The sequence below is a fragment of the Aulostomus chinensis genome, chromosome 10, assembly GCF_037954235.1.
Source record: "Aulostomus chinensis isolate RoL2024-O1b breed Wild chromosome 10, RoL_Achi_v1.0, whole genome shotgun sequence".
NCBI classification, from domain to species: Eukaryota; Metazoa; Chordata; class Actinopteri; order Syngnathiformes; family Aulostomidae; genus Aulostomus; species Aulostomus chinensis.
Genome location: NC_141329.1, coordinates 21671247 through 21691824, shown reverse-complemented (window position 1 = coordinate 21691824; position 20578 = coordinate 21671247). Strand labels below are relative to the sequence as shown.

At 41.9% G+C, this 20578-nt stretch overlaps 1 protein-coding gene across 5 annotated transcripts in view; it reads left to right on the top strand.

Annotated features, from left to right (window-relative positions):
• The window catches only part of nectin1b (nectin cell adhesion molecule 1b), a 165223-nt gene that overhangs the window by 65750 nt on the left and 78895 nt on the right, over nt 1–20578 (top strand). For 4 of the 5 annotated variants that reach the window (XM_086216444.1, XM_086216445.1, XM_086216447.1 and 1 more), the window contains exon 5: nt 1341–1492. In XM_086216444.1, the coding sequence (XP_086072570.1) occupies nt 1341–1492 (152 nt within the window). Of the gene's footprint in view, nt 1–1340; nt 1493–16840; nt 19179–20578 lie in introns of those variants that run through there. The other variant, XM_086216448.1, reaches the window with a different exon arrangement.

Below are 20578 nucleotides of genomic sequence, written 5' to 3'. Positions count from 1 at the left end.
AGCGCTGCCATGATTTTGGAAAACAGCACCAAGAAGAAAGCCAGTATGGCATCGTACCATCATCTCTGTTGCAAGTTTCCACATATTTGCTTAATTTTCTAGTAAATTTAAAAAACATGAACAGCTGTAAACATTGTCCTACTAGCTACATGGTCAGCCATGGTTAGCCCAGGCGAAGGGGTTGTTTCATTACGGAGGAGAACAGGGGGTAACATCAGGCCACAGGGGGTTTTTAGCAGTTACTCATGCCCCCGTCCAAGCAACTATCTGACGTTCATAAATCTCTCTACTGAGGGAGGCTGAGATTTCTGTCTGGGCCAATGATGATCCCCAACTGTATTCTTGAGGTATGCTAATCCATTTTGTGGGCTTAAGTGTTGACATGTGGTTTGAAAGTCCAGTTTTAGTTAGACTACTGGATTCACTTTCCTGACTTCATGTATAGAAGGTCTGTGCTGCATTCTTTATTCTTTATAGAAAACCCAAAGCTGCACCAACAAGCAGCAGCTCACCACTGTCTGACCGTGCTATTTGATATTATCACAACCGCCTTTTTAGCTCCTCAGCTTGATTCCATTCAGAGCGGCTGATGAAGCTGGTCGAGGGGAAGGCAACAGGAAATGGCTAATTGTCATGAAATGTGATACCGTTTCCAACCTCCAGGCACCATTAAAAAAAGGGGGTCCAGATAATAGGATGGAGTCTTGGTGTGCTCATGATCCGTGACCTCAAAGTGTACTGACCTGATCAAAGGACATGAGCAAGTCTGAGCATGGTGGAGAGAGTGAACCATGAAGACAAACACCGCAGGCAGGAGAAACCCGCTCCACTTCTCATTGACAGCACGGCTTTTGGTAGAGTCTGCATGTATCACTTGATCAGCTGCCTCTCTTGACAGCTCCCCTGAGTTTAGAGTTCAACCATGTGAGTTGTGTTGTAGTAGAGGAGGGAAAGCCACCCCACCTCCCCGACACACACACACACACACACACACCTTTCCCTTGTCTACACTTATCCCCTCTTTCCTACCACTATCTGTTTTGTATTCTCCATGCAAAAAGGACAGTGCCTCAGGCTTCAGCTATGTCTCACCTGTTTGGACCTGCTGGGATTCCTTGTCCTCATAATTCTGTTTCGGCTTGATGGATGATGGCTGAAATATAGCGTTGTCAAATATTCTTGGTATTTATCTCCCCTATTCACACATTCAGGCACTAGCGATTGTGTTTTTCTTTGAATTGCTTTGCTGCTCCCTGGAGAGGCATCTTTTTTTTTCTTTTTTTTAACGTGTGTAATTCTGCCGTTTTACATGTCTGTATTACTCTCTGCTCCCCCCGCAGCTTGAACGGCTCCCTGCCTAGTAACGTCGAGATCAAGAACAACACCCTGTTCTTCAAGGGGCCTGTGACTTATGACCTTGCCGGCACGTACGTGTGTGATGCGACCAACGGTATCGGGACTCGAACTGGCATTGTGGACGTCAACATCACAGGTAGATTGATGAAGGCGGCGTCTGATATCTCACATTCTTTTTCTCTTCAGTAAGTCTGGCATGGCTTGCATCAGTACCGTAGCCCTCAACCCAATTAAACACAAATATACACACACAGACCAGGGGATGCTAGAAGGTCACGTGTGTTTTCAATCCAGCTCCCACCTGCGCTGGCTCTGCGGTTCCCTGCTGTACTGTGTGGCAGATTGGAGGAGAGAAAGAAGAAGAAAAAAAAAAAACCCAAAAAACAAAACAGCTCTTTGTGTTTGTGTATCAGACCTCAGCACACACTGTGAGAACACAACAGCCTCCACCCTCTCACCCTGCCCTCTTATGCATCCAGCCGCATGTGTGGGAGCGATATAAAGCAGCTCTATTATCGGGGCCTAAAATAACATCAAGGAAAATGGGAGGGTTTGAGGTGAGGGCACTGTATTGATTATAGTTTGCTCACATCATGCTCACATTTCTCTGAACAGCCTCTCTTGCCGTTTGAGCGTTGCACTCGATTTTTTTTTTGTCTCCTCTGTCTTCTGGGGAAAACAAAATGCTGAACAAAACTGATTCACTTCCCTCGCCTTCCAGATAATTACTGCCACACATGCACTCTCGGTTCCCTTACCTATCCGGAGCAGAACAGATTATGCATCAAAGCATAATATATACCTCATCTGAAGTGTACTATAAATATGGGAACCTTAATGTATTTTGTGTGTGTGTGTGTGTGTGTGTATGTGTGTATGTGTGTGTGTGTTTCTGTGTCTGTGTCTGTGTCTGTGTGTGGCATTGGGAGACTGTCACAGTTTTGTTCTGGTCAGACTGGAAAAGCTTTTTACCCTTGACTCGCTGTGCTGCTTGGTTTCTATTGCGGGGGTGTTCTAACTTGCATTGCTTTGCATGTTGACTCATGTTGTGTCTCTGGGAATGCTTGGTGTGAAGTGAACAGCTGCGTCTGACAGTATCATTGCATACCCTTTTTTTCTTTATTCTTGTACCTGTTTTTCCGTGTACCATTCTCGACTGGTAAGAGCAGGAAATACAGCTTTGTAGGAAATGATGTCTTTACCTCCAGTGTGCGTGTGTGTGTGTGTGTGTTTGAGAGAGAATTTTCTAGAGTAGGAATCTGAAAAGGAGCAAGGAAGTCATCTACCATCAGGAAATCACTCCGCACACACTTGCAATGTGTAATAGTTTTCCTTTAGAAAGGCAAAACAAGGGCGACAGAGTCATTCTCTATTTCTGCTTTTTCAGTTATTGCTTAAATTAGCAAACCGTATTGCTGTTGTCCCTGTAGTCCTTCTGTTTATTCCCATCATTATTCCGTATAATTTTATTGCGTGCACATTTTAGCACGCCTGCTTTCTTAAAACCAATCTTTCTGTTGCATTTTCAGTGGGAGGTTTGATCAGCAGCAGGTGACTGGAAATTAGAATTCCTGAAGTAGTAAAAACGTTCTTGGGACTGTCCACTCACTATGACATATAATTAAGTTGAATAATAAACTCCATGTTCTTAACATTTCTGGCTTTGTTTTGATTTTTTTTTCCCTTTTTGTTTTTGGACAGAACTGGATATTAAATGCCACAACAAAGTAGGTTTTTTTTTTTCTTCTTTTTTTTAAATCCTCTGTAGTAACATGCTGGCTCTTGATGCCAACTGCACGTATTGCTTTTTATTCTTAGATGGTAGTCCTGCATTTCATTTTTAGTGTACAATCCCAAAGGGGCCCGTTTAAGCCTTAAAAGCATCTCGCCAGTTCCCATAGTAACAGTGACAAGAGCAGTCAGCCTCCCCTACTAAGCCAGGAGCCTCATCCCCAACATGGCGCCCTGTCAAATTGTAGAACAGCTCAGGAACTGCTGGAGATGACTGTCAAACAGGTGTATGGTGTGGTGCTGTAGGGTGTAGCCGGGCTGCAGCGGCATGTGGGAGCAGGGACACAGCTGCCCTTGTGTCTCTTGCAGGTGCAATATTTGTTACAGTGTGATCACACGATGTTATGCTCTCTTTGCTGATGGTGTGAAATGCTAGCCTGCGTATCCTATCTAAATGTGGGCTAGTCAGCATCATCCCTATCATTGAACACCTTAACTGACACATAGAAAGCAAATCTTGCTATTTAGAATGCATTTGTGTGAATGTGAAGCAATCTGCGAGTGTATATTGGTGATTACGACATGAATAGGAGATGGTTAAAGGTGATGGAGGGATTCCGAATAAATTTTGGAAGTGTAATGCGCAGCCTTGGCTCAGTATAATGACCCGGTGGTACAGGTAAAGAAGTATTCTGATGCCTTATTTACTTTAAAACAGTATTTTTGCACCCCCACCCGCCCTAGATAGAGGCAGGTGAGAGGAGTCGCCGCCAGTCAAAGCTGCAGCAGAGGAGGAAGGTGACCAAGCTTCAAGCTGCAATACATGTGTTTTAATAGCTTCCAGAGGTGGAAGGTTCTAGACCAGCAACTACTGATAAATGTATTTTTCTCTGTTTGAGGCTGCATATGTTATCACCTTCACCAAGGAGGTCGTGTTTTTCTGTGGCGTTTGCTCCTCTGTCGGCAGGATTATTCAAAACTATGTGGCTGATTTTCACATAACTCGCTTGTGAGATGTTGCATGAGCTAAGGAACAACACATTTCATTTTTGAGCAAGTTAGTTGTAGCGCCACAACGTGGCAACAGGAAATGACACTCTGATGTTCTCCCCTTTGTGAATCAACAACATTATTTCAAATTCGGTTGGAACCGGTTGAAGAAATTGGGGGTTGGTTATTTTGGAGACTGTGAGTTTTCATGAAACTGTGTGTCACATCTTCACGTAAGGTACACCACCACCATATGTGCTCTCTAACACCTCCTAGTGGATGCAGGAAATGATATTTCCACCCCGGGGCACGCATTAGTCTGCCCCTTTGTGCCAACTCTGATTATTATCAGGTTCACACACTCTTCCCCTGTGGAACAGCCACACACTCCGACAGGGAGGAGGGTTTGAGAGTCCACTCATTACTGATTACAGATTTAACAAGGCCCGAGCACAAATGTGCCAGGGGTTAAAAGTTGGCTTTGGTGGAGGTACATGCTCTCGGAGTGCTTTCTAGTTGTCTCTGGATTGAGAGGCGCTCTGGGAGTTGTGTATTTCCAGAGTCAATAACATCATCGCTGGTCTTTTTAGCCTGCTGTAAACTGCATTAGCGCAATGACAAATATGACACTTAAACACTTTATACCACCATTGTACAAACATCATTGTGTGACTATCAAAATTTGGACTGATCCACTTGCTGCATTATGCATGAATTCAGCAGTGCCACTTTTTGTTTTTTGTTTTCATTTTAAGCTTGATTTTTTTAGATTGACACAGCAATATATGCACCTGCCAGGGGGACTCTGCTGCTCCCAGTGTCAGGTAGATGAAACGTCTGTGACAACTTCTTTGTACCTAAGGAAAGCTATTTTCTCCGACTGGGAAACAACACAGATGGAGCACTTAAGGAAGGTGCATTTTAATCAAGCTCTTCAGTTTTCATGGATAGATTTGTTGGAGCTGCATAACTGTCACCAAGGTAGATGGTGTGTTGGTGTGTTTCATTTAGTTTGGGGATAGTGTTTGCTGTGGAAATGGCATCGACTACGCTACGTCACACGGGCTAAGACGGCTTTCTTCAAGGACATGTGTTCCACAGATACGGTGTCCCTTGTCAGAATCTAATGAACCTCTTTCCCGTTTTAATCAATTCTCTCTCACGGAAGAAAAATAGGTGAAGTGTGAGGAAAATGGAGGAGATAGAGGAGGATCTATAACAAGAGAGATGAGCTTCATCTTAGCAAATATCTCTCATTCACAGTCAGTTCAGAAATCTCCTGAGGGAAAGTTGACAAGTCGTCAGATCTGATTAATCAGCTAATTACTTACAGACATCAGAGGCCATGTTAAAAATATACACAATTAAAGCCAACGATTTCTGACAATTCCTACAGTGCTGCTTTCACGTAAATAGAATATTGCTGCGAAGGAAACCGCACAAAGAAGGTTGAATTAAGCTGCTAAACATCCTCAAAGACCCTCCTGAACTTGAATCAGTCCTTCATTAAGATAATAAGCTTTTCTACCATCACTCTCTGTTTCTGTGCTTGAAACAAATCAATGCTGCCATCTTGAATTTCTCCCCAGCACAATAAGATGGGATTGAATGGCTGTTCTGTCAGTATGGTCTTACAATTGTGTCATTATCGCCTCTGTAGGTGTTTTTTTCTTCTTTTTTTGTTTTGTTTTTCTTGGTGGTACACATAAGCGAGTAGTGTGAGAAGATTTCTCTCGATGAAGAAGGCCATTCACGACTGTTGTTTGTTTGCCCTCTTGAATAATCCTTTCAACTTGCTTCGATATTTTTCGACCTTGACTCTCCCACACTCAAAGACAATGGATAATTCCTGCCACATAATCAGGATCAGCTCGGCAGGATGATATCAGCTCAACTAAGGGTCAGTCAGTGTGTCAACCTTTCAGCGATCCTACTTACGGCCTTCACTTTCATCCTCCTTTGTCTGGACCGTGGCACTGAGCTGCTTCTGGGAGCACAGGTGCAGTCGGCCTCGCTGCAGGGCTTTAGCACTACTGGATGGAGTGAGAGGGCTCACTTCAATTTAGCAAGAAAGCGTGAGGATGGATCCCTCTGTAAGCACGGGCAACCAATGCTGACATCTGTTCACGCTCGCCTGAACAAGCAATAGTTCGCTAGAAAATGAAGTTGAGAGAGAGACAGAGAGAGAGAGTGAGAGAGGAAGTGATGGGAGACAAAAATTGTAACCACATAGTGAAAATTAGATGAATAAAACATATACAATCCAATTGAAATATAAATAAATAAAAGTGACGGAAGGAAATGCTTCCGATTTACTTGAAGAGGTTAAGTGGATTCTGAAATGGGCTCAGAGGCAAACTGAGCGATGCGGAGGAAGAGAGGGCAGGATGCTGTTTACATGTCTTTATGTAACACCCTGTTTCTACTCTTGGTGTTCGGCGCTTGTCACATTCCTCATCCTCCAAGTCCTGGAGAACAATCGCGGGCGACGACACTCAGACAAAACAACAGACTGACATTCTTCCAAAAAAAAAAAAAAAAAAACGACAAAAGAAAAAGGACCTACATGGACTTTTTTAGAGTTTAATACATGACTCACTTTAATTTTAATGGCTTCACATTACCAATGCAAGCAAATGAGAGCATTAGCTATGTCTATATAATGATTCCAAATGCTTGCCGCCACCAGTTTGGCAGGAAGGCAGAAGCAGGTTGGCACAAGTAGAGGGAGCTTTCTCAGCATGAATTTAAATTACAGAGCAGAAGATATTATGCTGAGCTCACTTTAGATATTATAATTCTTGTAATATGTATAACACAATGTTCTTACTGCTTAACACACATCACTTTGGTCACGTTATTTATCAAATAACACAGCTGAACTTTTAAAAAAAAATTCTGAATTAATCCGTATTCTGCAGCATCTTTGTTGTATTCCTCCACGATGAGCGTCCGTCACGGTCACCTTGACCTTTAACCTTTCAAAAAAAAAATTTTTTTTCAGGTCATCTTTGAGTCCTAGTGGATGTTTGGTCTGTATTTGAAGACATTTCCACAAGGTGTTCTAAAGATATTGGGTTAATGAGAATGGGACAAATGGACAGACAACCCGAAAACATCCTGCCTCCAGTCTACAGCTTTCACCAGCATGGAGGCATGAAAATCCAATCACATTCATGCACCAAGGACGCTACATGGATACAGATTATGAACCCAGTATCATCGAAATCCTAGATTCAGAACACAATCAGGATGATTTCCACAAGCCAGAACATTCCTCGCATGGGCTCAAGCAATAAGTTGGAAATTGTCCAGAGAAATACTGCTAACATCTTGGTAGTCATGGTGATTCAGGAGCTGCAGTTGATGTAAATAGTGCAAATCTTTTGACGAAATGTTATCAAAATCTCTCTTTTTGAGATGTCCTGCAATGCACTGGTGATCACAGTTACTGATCTCTTAAAAGTGGTCATTAAATCTCTGGAAATCCACCAGTCGATAATCATGCTCATCAAGTCCGACTTCCTCTCGTTCCGTACAAAGGCGTTGGTTGGCAATTAAGATGAATTCTTCACTTTGGTCTTTTAAGAAGAAGTCAGTCACACGGATGTGTCACTCTTCACCAGTGCTTCAGAACCAGAGGTTCACCCATAAATCACGAGGTGATGATAGTGTGCTTGGTTTTTATCAGCTGAGAAACAGGCATGTTGCTTTCCCTGTCACTGCGGGGTCCGCGGCTTGTGAGAGCGCACGGTGTGTAAGCACATCGATGGCTCTGTGTAATAAAACTTGTGAGAGCATCCTTGAATAGGTATCACACCGTATATTACTGACATATAACAACTGAGCCGCTCCTCGCAACCATTTGTCTCTTTCTTTCCTCTGACAGAGACGAGAGACATTATGATGTCAGCTTCCCAAAGGCTCCCCTAGCAATGTGAAATTTGTTTGTCTTCGCCTGTCATGATGGAGTCTGTCTCAGTCCTCGCGCTATATATGCGCGCAGTACACGGACGCTTGCATTATTCATAAATCCAAATGCCACGTGTGTATCTCGTGTATATCATTACACTCTTTTTTTTCCCTAGTTGGCACATGTTGTCACACAGGTTGAGGAGTGTATTCCGTGTCCCGATCGCTTGACCCTCCCCGTGAGCTCTTCTCCCCCCCCCGAACCTCCTGATCAAGCATCTAGCAAGGCAGCAGCCTGATGGAGAAATATTTCAACCACAGCGTCCTCGCTACAGGAGGGGCTGCTCGCTGCTCAGATCCTGCCAACATCACACCTCATTATCCAAATGAGACATTAGCATGAGCTGCTTCTACGCTCCCACACACAAATATACACACACACACACGCGCGCACACACACACACACACACTATAGGCCACCCCATAAAGCCTCTGCTTTGTTGTGCTGTGCCAGGGAAAGCACTGAGGGGGAAGGCATTTTGGCTGCAGCTCACTTTGTATAATATGGAGGAGAGGGATGTTCAGTGTGTGCAGGGGTCTATTTTATTTGAAGAAGAAGAGATAGTCCAGGCTGTGTGAGTGAAATGGAAATAACACAAGGGGAGCACGTGTGTGAGCTGAGCAGCTGAGATCGCAGTGATTTATCTTAACATTTGTTTCTGCATGGCTTGCTGTTTGGGCTCTCCAGAGGATAGGCAGGAGGATGGGGATGTGGCAGACAGATGGAGCAGAGGGATTGGCTGAGCCCCTGAGCCCGGCCCAGCTCGGCTCCACCATCCTCTGTCCTCCTCCGCCTCTTCCTCCTCATTCTCACTGTCCACCAATGTGGTGTCAGATCTGTCACGCCTCCCTAAGAGCCTGATGAAGTAGGTCAGATGCTGTCCCAGGGTCTGACCACTGGCTCCAGATCTGCTGCTGATGCTGTGTGGTGGTGATTCACTCATTACACACACACACACACACACACACACACACACACACACACACACACACACACACACACACACACACACACACACACACACACACACACGTGCGCACACACAGAGTTCCAAAATAATAACAAGGGAAAAAAAAAATCACCACAGTAGAGGAGGGAGCGAGGGTACGATGCTGTGGTAAACAAACAGTGTCCTGACCTCCCTAAGCTTAAAAGCGTAGTAACATGCAGATTTGCTCACTGTGATGTCTGTTGACCCAATAACTCATCCTTACATCACTTCCACTTGGCACTACAATCGCATGCAGGCTTGCAGGGAAATGTAGTGCTCTAATGTCGTCTTAGTCCTGTGTCAAGTGTTTTCATCATATTTAGTCATCCTCATCTTGTTTTTATTGACTCAGCCTTTAGTTGACGCTCTCGCCACCCCAGCAGTTACTGGGTTTTAATCAAGCCCTGATGTGCTACGACCGCCGGTGCCGTTTGTTTGGGCACTTGTGAAAGCTACTCTGCTGTGGACCAAAACAATCATCAGAGACCTCCTCTCCCAAGTGCTGTTGCTCCATTTCCAAACTAGTGCGGTTCAATTGCAGTGAGACCAAAAAAATCCCACCCTGACCTGAAACCAAAACGCAAAGGATTATGGGTTTTCTGTGTACGGGAATTGTTCAGAATTCAATAAACCGACTGGTTACATGACATATTATATTTGTTAAACATCTGGGCCAAAGAGTTTATATTTTCCAGCACTGAGTTGTTTGACCAACTAGGAAGATATTTGCAGCTCAGCTCCTTTGCTCAAGCCCGTCAGCAAATAATGTTTTATTTTAACATTTCCCTCTTGAATTTGTGTATTTTGTCAGTATTTCAAATTGATTTGGACAAATGGACGATTCTTGTGAAACCAGTCTATTATTTCGTTGTATTGAGACTCATATGATATTTTCTTTGGGCTGATTTAGGTTTAATTTTAGTCTTATTGTTCTGACTAAAGTGCATACTAGCTCAAGTCTCATTTTAATCAAAGTCTTTGTTAGTTTTAGTCTCATTTTTATCCACAAAATCTGAAAAATGGTACTTGATGATAAAGGACATTAACACACACACAATCATAATAATAATAATTAAAATAATAATAATAACAATAAATTAAAAGTCAGCCTTTGGATCTCTTTGATAACTGACTTCACCGAATATTGAATTTGTCAGTTTATAGGTGTTTATTATCAACTTTATTTTATATTTCAAAGTCAATTTAAAAACTGTCTTGGTCACCAGAAAAGGCTAAACAAATATAAAGATAAATAAAGGAACAAGAACTCATACAGCTGCTGCTTCTGGGAGATAAAAAAAAAAAAGAAAGAAAGAAGAAGCAGTTTGTGCTTCTCTGGCAGGACCATCCCATGTCACTGCATGTTCCCAACATCCCACTGATGGTGTCACCAGTGTTTTGATGCCAGTATTTCCACAGTTATCTCACCCGACTCATTCCACACTTCTTAACCGGTGACTTTTATTTTTTATTTTTTATTTTTTTTTTAGAGAGAGAGAATCGTATATGAATCACACGTCCGGCTTTAATGACAGGAGTGGCATTTGCCTACGTAGAGGCGGGTTTCTGCTTCTGTAAAATCAGCAATAGCACAAAACAAAGATGTTGTCATACTGGAAGAAATGTTAAGGGGAGTATATATGTGATAAGATGAGAAAGAGCTTTGCCTGGACTCCTCAGACGGCATATTAAAGTCCTGTCAGTGTTACTTTTTCATTCACTGCGGCAGTATTACATGCTCATGACTTAACAACCACTGGCAAATTCAGACAGAGTAACGAGAATCGTCGGATTCACTGAATTAATGCATCTTCCCCGATTGTCCCCGTCCCCGCACACTCATTATAGCCGTTCATTATTTGCCGCTGTCACTCCTCAACCTCTCAAAGACACTCGCTCCATCTTCCTTTTTTCCTTCTTGCCACTCCTCAATGCCTCAAACTTGCTTCTTTTCATCTTTGGTTGTCTGCTTGCTTGTTACTCATTTAGTCGTATTAAAACACCACTCCCTTTGCCACTCTTGGAAATCCTCTCTCATTTTCTCAGCCCCTGTCATAACACCTTGTCCAAATGATTGCGCTAAGACTCGGGAATGTTTGTACCTGTCTGCCTCTATCTTTTTTGCATGTGCTTACATGACTGGAGGACACCTAGAAACAGTACCTGCAGGTCAGAGTCGGAGGAAACAGTTTCTCTTTATTTATAGCCCGTCTTTAACGCAGACATTCCTCAGCTGTAGTCTTTTGAACAGCTTCGGGTTGTTTTCTACTTTAACTTACACTGTAAAACCAAAGCGTTCTGCACATTTATGTTATTTTCTCAGGCGCTGAATCTGCCAGTGTGTCATTTTCATGAAAGGATGTCAAGCGTTCATGATGCGTTCATCGTATATTTTCTTAAAGACTGACTTACACAAATAACCCAGAGGGAGAACACCCATGGCCTCCTGAGGGATTCTGTTACTAAAATGTTTGGAGGCTATGAATCAACCACTTGATCAGATCAGTTGTGAATGTTCAAAATGTTATGATAAATGTAATACAAAACGGCGTGGCTGAGGAACTAAAATAGCAGCAGTATTTCATTACCTGTATAAATCAACCACACATCATGAATGATGGCCTTTCCTAGCGCATCTTGGCACCTATTAATCTCAATAGTACATTTTGAACTCAAGGTTGCCTCGCTATCTGCATATTTCCAGAGTGGTGTTAATAAACGCTGCCTTTTGTTTCCTGGAACAGTATCAGGCCTCTTGTAGCGCCGCTTTGAGCTCTTTTTTTATCTATCTGTTGGCAGGTGTTGCCAGCAGCGATGGCGTGCTGATGGAACACCTCCTCCTACCTCCACACTGTAAAACACCCCCCCCATGCCCACCACCACCACCACCACAACCATTCCAAATGTGTTTTATTATTAGCGTTTTCCCTAATGTGATTATTTTGTAGCATAGCCACTCTAATTTCACATTTTCACATGAGCGAGACAAAAGCGAAGATACTGAGCTGCAGGAATTTTGAAAGTCTTTTGCCATTTTGTTACCTTCAGATATTCACCAGGCTGAATCGGACGTGCTGTTGTGATGTGACCTTGCAGGAGGGATAAGTACAGTGCTTGGTAACGCAGTGAGAACTTGCAGTCCTCTCTGCCAGAACACTGCTTTGAGTAGCAAAATAAAAGTGGCTTGTTCCTTCACAGTCATACTGATGAGATTTCCTTGCAGTTTTCAGCTTCTGATACACTAATAAAAGTGATTTTTTTTTTACTTTTTTTTTTTTTAGGTTTATATTTTAGAAGTCCCACTAGAATGTGAAAAGTAATTGTTATTGCCGTTATTTTAAGTAAAAGCTGCTTAGCTTTAAGATATAAAATCCACATTGTGAAAATCGTCCAAATCAACTGTAGCCCTTAGAGCAATACGTCACCTAAAAAGTAATTGCTTTTGTTTTTTATTTTTGTTCCTTCATTGTTGATGTTGCTTTTTGTTTTTTTGTTGTTGGCTTTTGGGGGGGGGGGGGGGGGGGGGATTGCCTTTCTCCCATTTTTTAGACGAGCCACACGTGTTTAGGTCAAAGCTAATGCTAACTTACGGCAGCGAAACTGCTCAAAATTGTCAGTTTACGCACTTCTAAGCTCATCATCTTCACCACTGAGCATGTGGCGCAGTATATGGGATAATACACTTGAGAGTTTGGAAACACATGTTTTTGGATATTTTTTGCTCTTGCTAGTAGTTATTGTTAGCATTAGCGTCAAGCTAAGAGATTATCTGTTTGTGTATGCTGGAGAAACAAAGAAGTTATGCAGCGAGGGTGAAAAAACATGGCTGTGTGAGCTAATGACGCTTATTTCTACTTCAAAGACCGAATACACTTTCTAGAGGAAATATCATATTTGAGTAAATGTTACTCACTTATCTGTTGTACAGATATACTTGCTGAAAATCTGAAATCGACGGTCTTTACTGACTTTTACGGTACGTTACTACTTCCAAAATATTGGGCTTTTTTGAGTAAATCTTGAATTGTTTTTAAGTGCTTTTTTTTAGGATTTACTCAATGAAATGCAACAATGTGAATTTTGATTTCTGAATAAACACTTTTTTGCGAAAATGCATTTCAAAATAAACGTATCCTCCAGCCAGATATTACAGAATACATTAAATATAATGTATTTTTGGATGGATTGTTGAACAAGACAATTAGTCTCTTGATTCAAGTTTGTTTCAAGTAGCTTGATCACATTAAGAACCTGAAAAAGCTTCTGAAAACCTAAAAAGTAAACTCGAGCTTTAATGGAGAACCAACTGAACTCTTCAACACACATATATATATATATATATATATATATACATCCTAATAACTCCTTTGAAAAAGTCATTGCCATGTTTTTGCTATGAGATCTTCCTCTTCTTTCTTTGAGGTAGATGTGCAGTGCCAAAACCTCACAAAAATACCTCAGTGTTTACACGTGCTTTCATCTACGGAGCCATTCTTAAGTTATGAGAGTTGACACTCTTCAAACACAGGTGTCAAGAGGTAGTGTCACATGATCCTTTATAGAAACTGGGGTGATGAAGAAGGCTTTCTAAGGCTCAGAGCATCATCTTTTACTGCCACTGTTCTATTTTAATGGTCTTGCCTTGCGTTTTTCTCCTCCCATATGAGGTAAATATCGAGTCTGTGGCAGCGTCAGAAATGTGAGAAGCTAGTCTGCCTAACGAAGATTGCATGAGGGGAATGAGGAGAGCAAACACAGATCTTAGAAGAAGAGGAGGGATAGAACCAAGGATTACAGGAGAACTCTTTCCCTTTTCTCTCCTCTCCCACAATTCTCTCAACCCCCCCCAGACTTGGTGGGAGGATGTGTTCTGGAGTAGGGGTGACCTGGCTCTGCCTCTCTCATTCATGTGTGTAATGAAGGCCTGTGTCTGAATAATCCCATTAGGTGGTCAGATTAAAACCTGAGCTGATATTTGAGGCTGTGCCCAGTGCCGCTTTAGAAATTGGAGAGCTTTGCTGTCTGCAGCGGGAGAAAGGCAGCTGAGGAGAGCCACCGTGATTGCGAGGTCTCTTCTTTGGACTTATCGAGTGCCATTGTAATTACAAAGGAGAGGTTTGCCCCCGTGGCTTCTTTAACCCCATCGCCGCACTTTACATACCAGAGTTGTGCTATCATGTCATCATTTCCTCTGAAGAACAGTTCAGACTGAGTGCAATGGCATCAGCAGTCAGGAATACTTAGAAAATTAGTTTCTGTTTATCTGGGATGGATTATCTGGGAGGCATTAACAGACCAGCCATTGTACTACGTTGTAAAACAAAGGCCTATCTTTAGAAGTATTTAATATTTTATGCTTCAAATAAGAACATGTGTAAGGTCTTAGTTGAGTGATACTGCTTACGACAAGCTAGCAAAAGAAATGCTTAACTTCTCATCAGAATTTTTCAGAATAAGGCACTTGAAGCAAGCTCATTTTAGAAAAAAAAGTGCTTTTATTTTGAAGCCACTCCAATCACTACAAAGAAACTCTCGGAGGAAACTGATCCAGGATTGTCTTCATTTTTTTTTCTACATTTTGAAAGTCTTAGTCAACCCATTGTCACATTATTAGTTTATAACATGAGGACGGTGAATCTCTTTTTTTCTGTAGCAACGTTTTAATTTGAGGATTTCATAGTTTGACATGTTGCACCTTCCTTTGGGCTCAATCTGTCACCTTGTATCTATATTTTCACTTTGAAGAAACGCGTGGCTCAGAGGTAGAGTGGCCGTCTAGCAACGGAAGGGTCGCTAGTTCGATCCTCACTTCCCCTGTGACCATGTCCAAGTATCCTTGAGCAAGATACCGAGCCCCTAATTATTCCTGATGGCCCTGTGACAGACTTGCGACCCATTCAGGGTGAACCCCGCCTCTCACCCAATGTCAGCTGGAATAGGCTCCACCCCTCCCACCCCCCTCACAACCCTTAATGGTTAAGCGGTATAGAAAATGGATGGATGAATAATTTATTCACATTTTCAAAGTGCATTTGAAAATACAGCTTGCTGTATACCAGGATCGTCAAGTAATACGTGCATCACATGACACTGATAACGCAACTGAAAAACAGAGTTACCCAAACAAGTCACACAGTTGTAGACATTAAATGTAGCTGCCATTTTTTCTTTTCTTTTTTGGAAATGGGGGCTTCAATATTGATGCAGTATCGTAAAAACCTTTTGTGAGACATTGCTGTATCGAGATTCATTGCACATCGCTAAAGGTTTATAAGGCCTCATCTGCTGTTTGTTGGCTGGATAACATCCGCAGATGTGAACTGCAATGACAACCAAGTTGAGAAAAATGTGTTTCATGATTACATTTGACAGAAGAGTGTGTTCAGACACATCTAAACATGCCACATCAGGTTAATTTCTGTTTTGTTTTTTAAGGTGTTGACTTGCTTTCCAAGCAGATATGAAGATTTATTTTAGGTTTAATGATAAGGTTGCGATAGTCATGGCAACAGTGGACTGAATTAACATGAGTGGCAGTAAATCTCTGGATCTTGTCTTGTGTGTGCTGCATATATGAGTCTGTGGTTTTCACTGCACGGGAAAGGAAGCTCCCTCCTTTCCTTCCATTTTCTCCATCCGCAACGTTTGTTTAATAGACGGCGTAATTCTTTGTTGTTTCTCCCGTCGTGGATTCTGCTTTTGTCATTGAAGTTAAACGTGGCTCTGCTCTGCAGGTTTAGACAAGCACCCGCGGTTTTGATCGCATTTCAGATAAAAGTCTCTCTGAGCTTGATGGAGCTTTGTACTTTTTTTTTTTCTTTTTTTTTTGGTTTCCAAGTCAAGATGTGTATTCCATTGGAGGGCCGTGTTTTTAATTTTACTGTAAGCTTTGTTTAACTTGTCGTAAGTTGGCTCGCTAAAATGGTGGAATGAAAGCGATGGCTCAGGTACAGTTGAGGCAGCTGCAAATTTCAAACAGATGTTGTTTGTATACGCGAGGTAAAAATCTCAGCCTTTTGCCTGGCACTACTTAGTGTTGTTTCCAGCTTTTCATGACTCACTGTCACCCTGTTCTAGGTCAGCACACAAATTTTAAAACATTGGACAATTTGCTCTCCACTTTCTCTGAATTTTATGATACACAGTTCTCCCCTGGAAGTACATATATATGAATCTATATATCTATATCTATATATATATAGATATATAGATATATATGCTATCTCTTGCTCTCTGGTGTGTTGTTGTATCATGGCTGCGTGTGCTTGGCTGCTGATAATCATCTCTGGCAGTGCTCTTTCATTTCATTACCATCAGCGATCGATGATGAAAATGTCATGTACTGTTTTTATGCTGTGTTACTGCCTTATATCAGATGAAACGCTCTGAATTTTACAGAGTGAAATGTGTGAAGTATTTCTCCATAGTTTACTTTTAATTACAGTCAATATAAAAATCAAGCAATTGCGATAATTGCATGCTGACAAAAGCTTCGTTTGTGGAAATACTTCGATTGTTTTTTCTTTGGTGTGCTGGACTGGCTCTCTGTTTCACTCTCCTTATCTGATGTTGCATGCGACTGTCACTGACAAAGCCTTAGCGCACTGGTAAGGACTCGATTGAGGTCAGGGTGGGGGGTGGCTCGCCATGGGGCCAGGGGTCCTTCCTTTTCCCTTTGCTTTTCCATCCTTGTCTCCCTTACTTCATCTTTCCTTAAAAAAAAATCTGCACCTGCACAAATGCACCTCCTCCCACCAGAGCACTGACACACTCCCTTCCATCTGTCTTTTCCTACCCAGAATTCCCTATCAACCCGACACTTGGGGACCATGAGATCCCGCAGGAGCAGCACAATGCAGGTGTCGCCATCGGGGGCGCTGTGGGGGGAGTTGCCCTGTTGGGCGTGGCAGCCATACTGCTCTTCATATTCCTGCGCCGCCGCCAGCGCACCTTCAAGGGAGACTACAGCACCAAGAAACACGTGTTTGGGAATGGGTACAGCAAGGCCGGCGGTCTTCCTGCTCACCCTCCCATACCCAAGAACTTGCAGTACCCAGACGACTCAGACGATGAGAAGAAGCCCGCCCAAATTGGCGGCACCGGAGGGTTTGAGGCGAGCGAGCGCGATTTTGATGCCGAAGCTGAGGACCTGAAGAGGCCCTATTTCACTGTGGATGAAGGCGAGAGCCGAGATTATGACGAGCGGACTCTGGCTTTCCAGTATGACCCTGAGCCTGAGATAGCCGACGATATGATCTCTCAAACCGATGGCTCTGTCATTTCTAAGAAAGAGTGGTATGTGTAGTTGCATGCAACAACCAAAACAAACAAACCCACCCCCACCCCACCCCACCTGCATCGCACCAAACCTTTCACCTCCATCACCAACCCCGCCCTCCCATGTGTCAGACTGCATCCCTCAAAGTCCCATTCCTCTTTTGGTCAACCAAGCGCCCCCTTCCTCCTGACTAACCCCACATCAGACCCCATCCAACTAATCTCTTAGAAAATCAAACGTCTATTTAAAGTGCTAGCAACATCCACATGACAGCTTTGGTATGAATTCCATCAGGTGAACGGGCAAAGAAGTTGAACGTGTCATTGGACTGACTCGAGAGGTCACAGAGGTGATTGGTTCATTGGTGTATTATTCTTTTTGTGTTATGTTTTTTTTCTCCATGTCATAAATGTATTAAATGTATAAAAAGAGACTGCAGGATGATGTTTCGCTGAGCACAGCACATTTGTGAAAGTCCTACACTGGATGTACGTTTTCTTTTCTTTTGTTGTTTTTCTTTTTTGTTGTTGTCGTTGCTTTTTTTTCTAATTTCTTTGTCATTTTTTTTTTTTATTCTTTGATTTTTATTTTTTTTTTTAGAGATGGAAAATTAAGACGTCTGACCTAATTACAGATGGAGTTTGTGTTTGTGGTTTATGATCACGTGTTTAAGAGAACGAAAAGAAGAAGAAAAAAAAAGACGCTGAGTGGAACTTCTATCGTGTCCCCTGGGGTTAGCATCCATTATATCACTTTTTTTTTAATATATACTTGCGGCATCATTGTTCTCCAAAGACTTGCTTAGTGTCTCTTAACCCCTGTGTTGCCACATCAGTGAATTCTAATAGCAGGGGGGAAAGAGTTGCAAACTTACACAGTATACACACTCTTCAGTGTGCCTCAGAAACACACCCAAAGGCAGTTGGATGACTCTCCCAGTGTCCAGAACAATGCTCTGAAATGTCACGATTGTCACTTGAACAGGTCCTTCCTGTGTAAACGAGCTCGAGATCTTAACCACTGTACTGAAATGTGTTTTTGTTGTTGCTGGATTCTCATGATTATAGTTTTGTACTAATCATTGTTTCGTAAATGGACGTCAGAGAAAAGAAAAGATTCTTACAATCGTGTGACTGAAGAATTTGCTCGAGCTGACCTTCTTGTAACAACAGCATTTTCTAAGAGGACTCGTCCATGGACATAAAGGAAACGCACGGGAGGAAAACACGGAGAAAATATTTGAACATGTAAAGGGAATTGAAAATATGATGGTGGCCCTCCTGGAGTCTAATATGTCACCTGCTGCTTTCAAGATGTTTTTATTGTGTTCACTCTGTTTTTTTAAGGAATGACTGGTTGTCTGTCTCTTATCATATCAGCATCTGTTAATGAGGACAAGGATCCTGTCTAAAGGCATTACATGTATCTGGCTTTTTCAAAAATACTGTTAACAAGTGCCAGTGGATGCTAGCATAGCAATGACTTGATCCTCACTTTCTCAGCACTGAGGTCCATCACGCAATCTGCGAAATGCATTTGCTTTCTCAAAAACATACGAAATAACAAGAAACACATGAATATATAACAGACATCTGATTGAACAATATAAATACTGTATTAAGACTCGTTTTATGCATGTTTTAGTGTGGGAGTGGAAGGGTAAGTTGCCTTTTTGGTTTTGTTTGGTTTTTTTGGTTTGTTATTTTCTATATCAGTTCCAATGTGCTTGTCCTCTTTTGCAGCTGAAAAGACAGCACTGTCCCAGTGTTGTCAGTATTGACAGAGATATGGGCACACAGCAACGATACTGCAGTTAAAAAGTGTGTGTGTATATATATATATATATATATATATATATATATAGGAAAGAAAATGTCATCTCAGTGAGAGTAAATCTCTCTGCCAGCTGGAGATGGGAATGTTTTACAGTCCATGCTTGTCTACTGTTTGTTTTTAGATGAGCATGTTAATCATGAGCCTCAAATTATATTGTTCTTTCGAAACAAACTACAAAGTTGGTAGTACCATCATGTTCTTCAGTCTGCTGATTTAATCTTTTACTTTTCTTTCCTTTTTTTTTCATTTCAAAAAAAATTTTTACAGCCTTAATTCAGATAAATGTTTCCACAACAGTTGAAGAGAGACACAGGAGGTTTGTATCTTCAATTATGGGGGGGGGGGGGGGGGGGATTCTTTTAAAGTGCAAAAGCTAATTACAGCGTTCTAGCGTTTAGTTTATTGTTCTGCTTCTCCGATGAACTGCTTTGTATAATTGCAGTATCATCAGAGCAAAGTTGAGACAAATGTATGAAAAAGCATGTTTTTATCTGTTTGTCGACCCTTGCATTCAGTGCCTATCAAAGTCAGGAGACATGAGGTAGTCTGAACATTTGCTGCTCCTTCGTCGAGGTCATTCACACCCTAGAATAACATAAGGAATGTCACTCATCGGGCAAATGATGATTCTTTTGTGTGCAGTGAGGATGTAACGCCATCTGAGCTCAAGCTCGGTACTAAAAATGTATCCGTAATTGCGTCATAAATTAATCTAGCCACATTCATCAGCGTTTTAAAGTTTAATGATTGCTAAATGGTGATATCGCCCCCCTTTTTCTTAGAGATTTAATAACGTAGTCGCATATTGGTGACTTTTTTTAAGCACAACAACTCAAACACTGATCTAGTGAAGAGATTAAACTTGTGAATTGCAGAGAAAAATACAACTTTGGCCCCAAAGCGAACATCAAATAGCTCCTTTTCTTAAAGCACAAGCTTAGGAACTTTTTTTTTTTTCTGCATACAATATGAAACCACTGCCACATTTGCTTTTCAGACATGTTGGAGAAAGGCCTTTTAGATTTGAGTCGACAGTCTAGTAGATGTAAACATTGTCTTCACGTCGGCGTGTTATCAGTTTCTATTTTGTAATACTGACTGTAACTTCATTCCATCCTAATCTACTTTTTGTATTCAGTGTGTTTGACATTCCGCTGTAAATACTGTACATAGGGTTGAGATTATAGTTGGGATTTCTTTAGGGACAATTGTGTAGGGACCCCTGGTCATGTAAAATATACCTATTTTGACTGCAAACCTAGAGATTCAATGATGGATAGATGAAGTTGAGGCATAGTTTCTTTCAAAAGTCCCATCTAAAAAAAATCTCCTGTTTTTAATATGTCACTAGCGGCTTCACTGTCACACTGAGGGGTGATGCATACAGTTTGTGGATTATAATGCTATTGAAATTTTAAAAAAT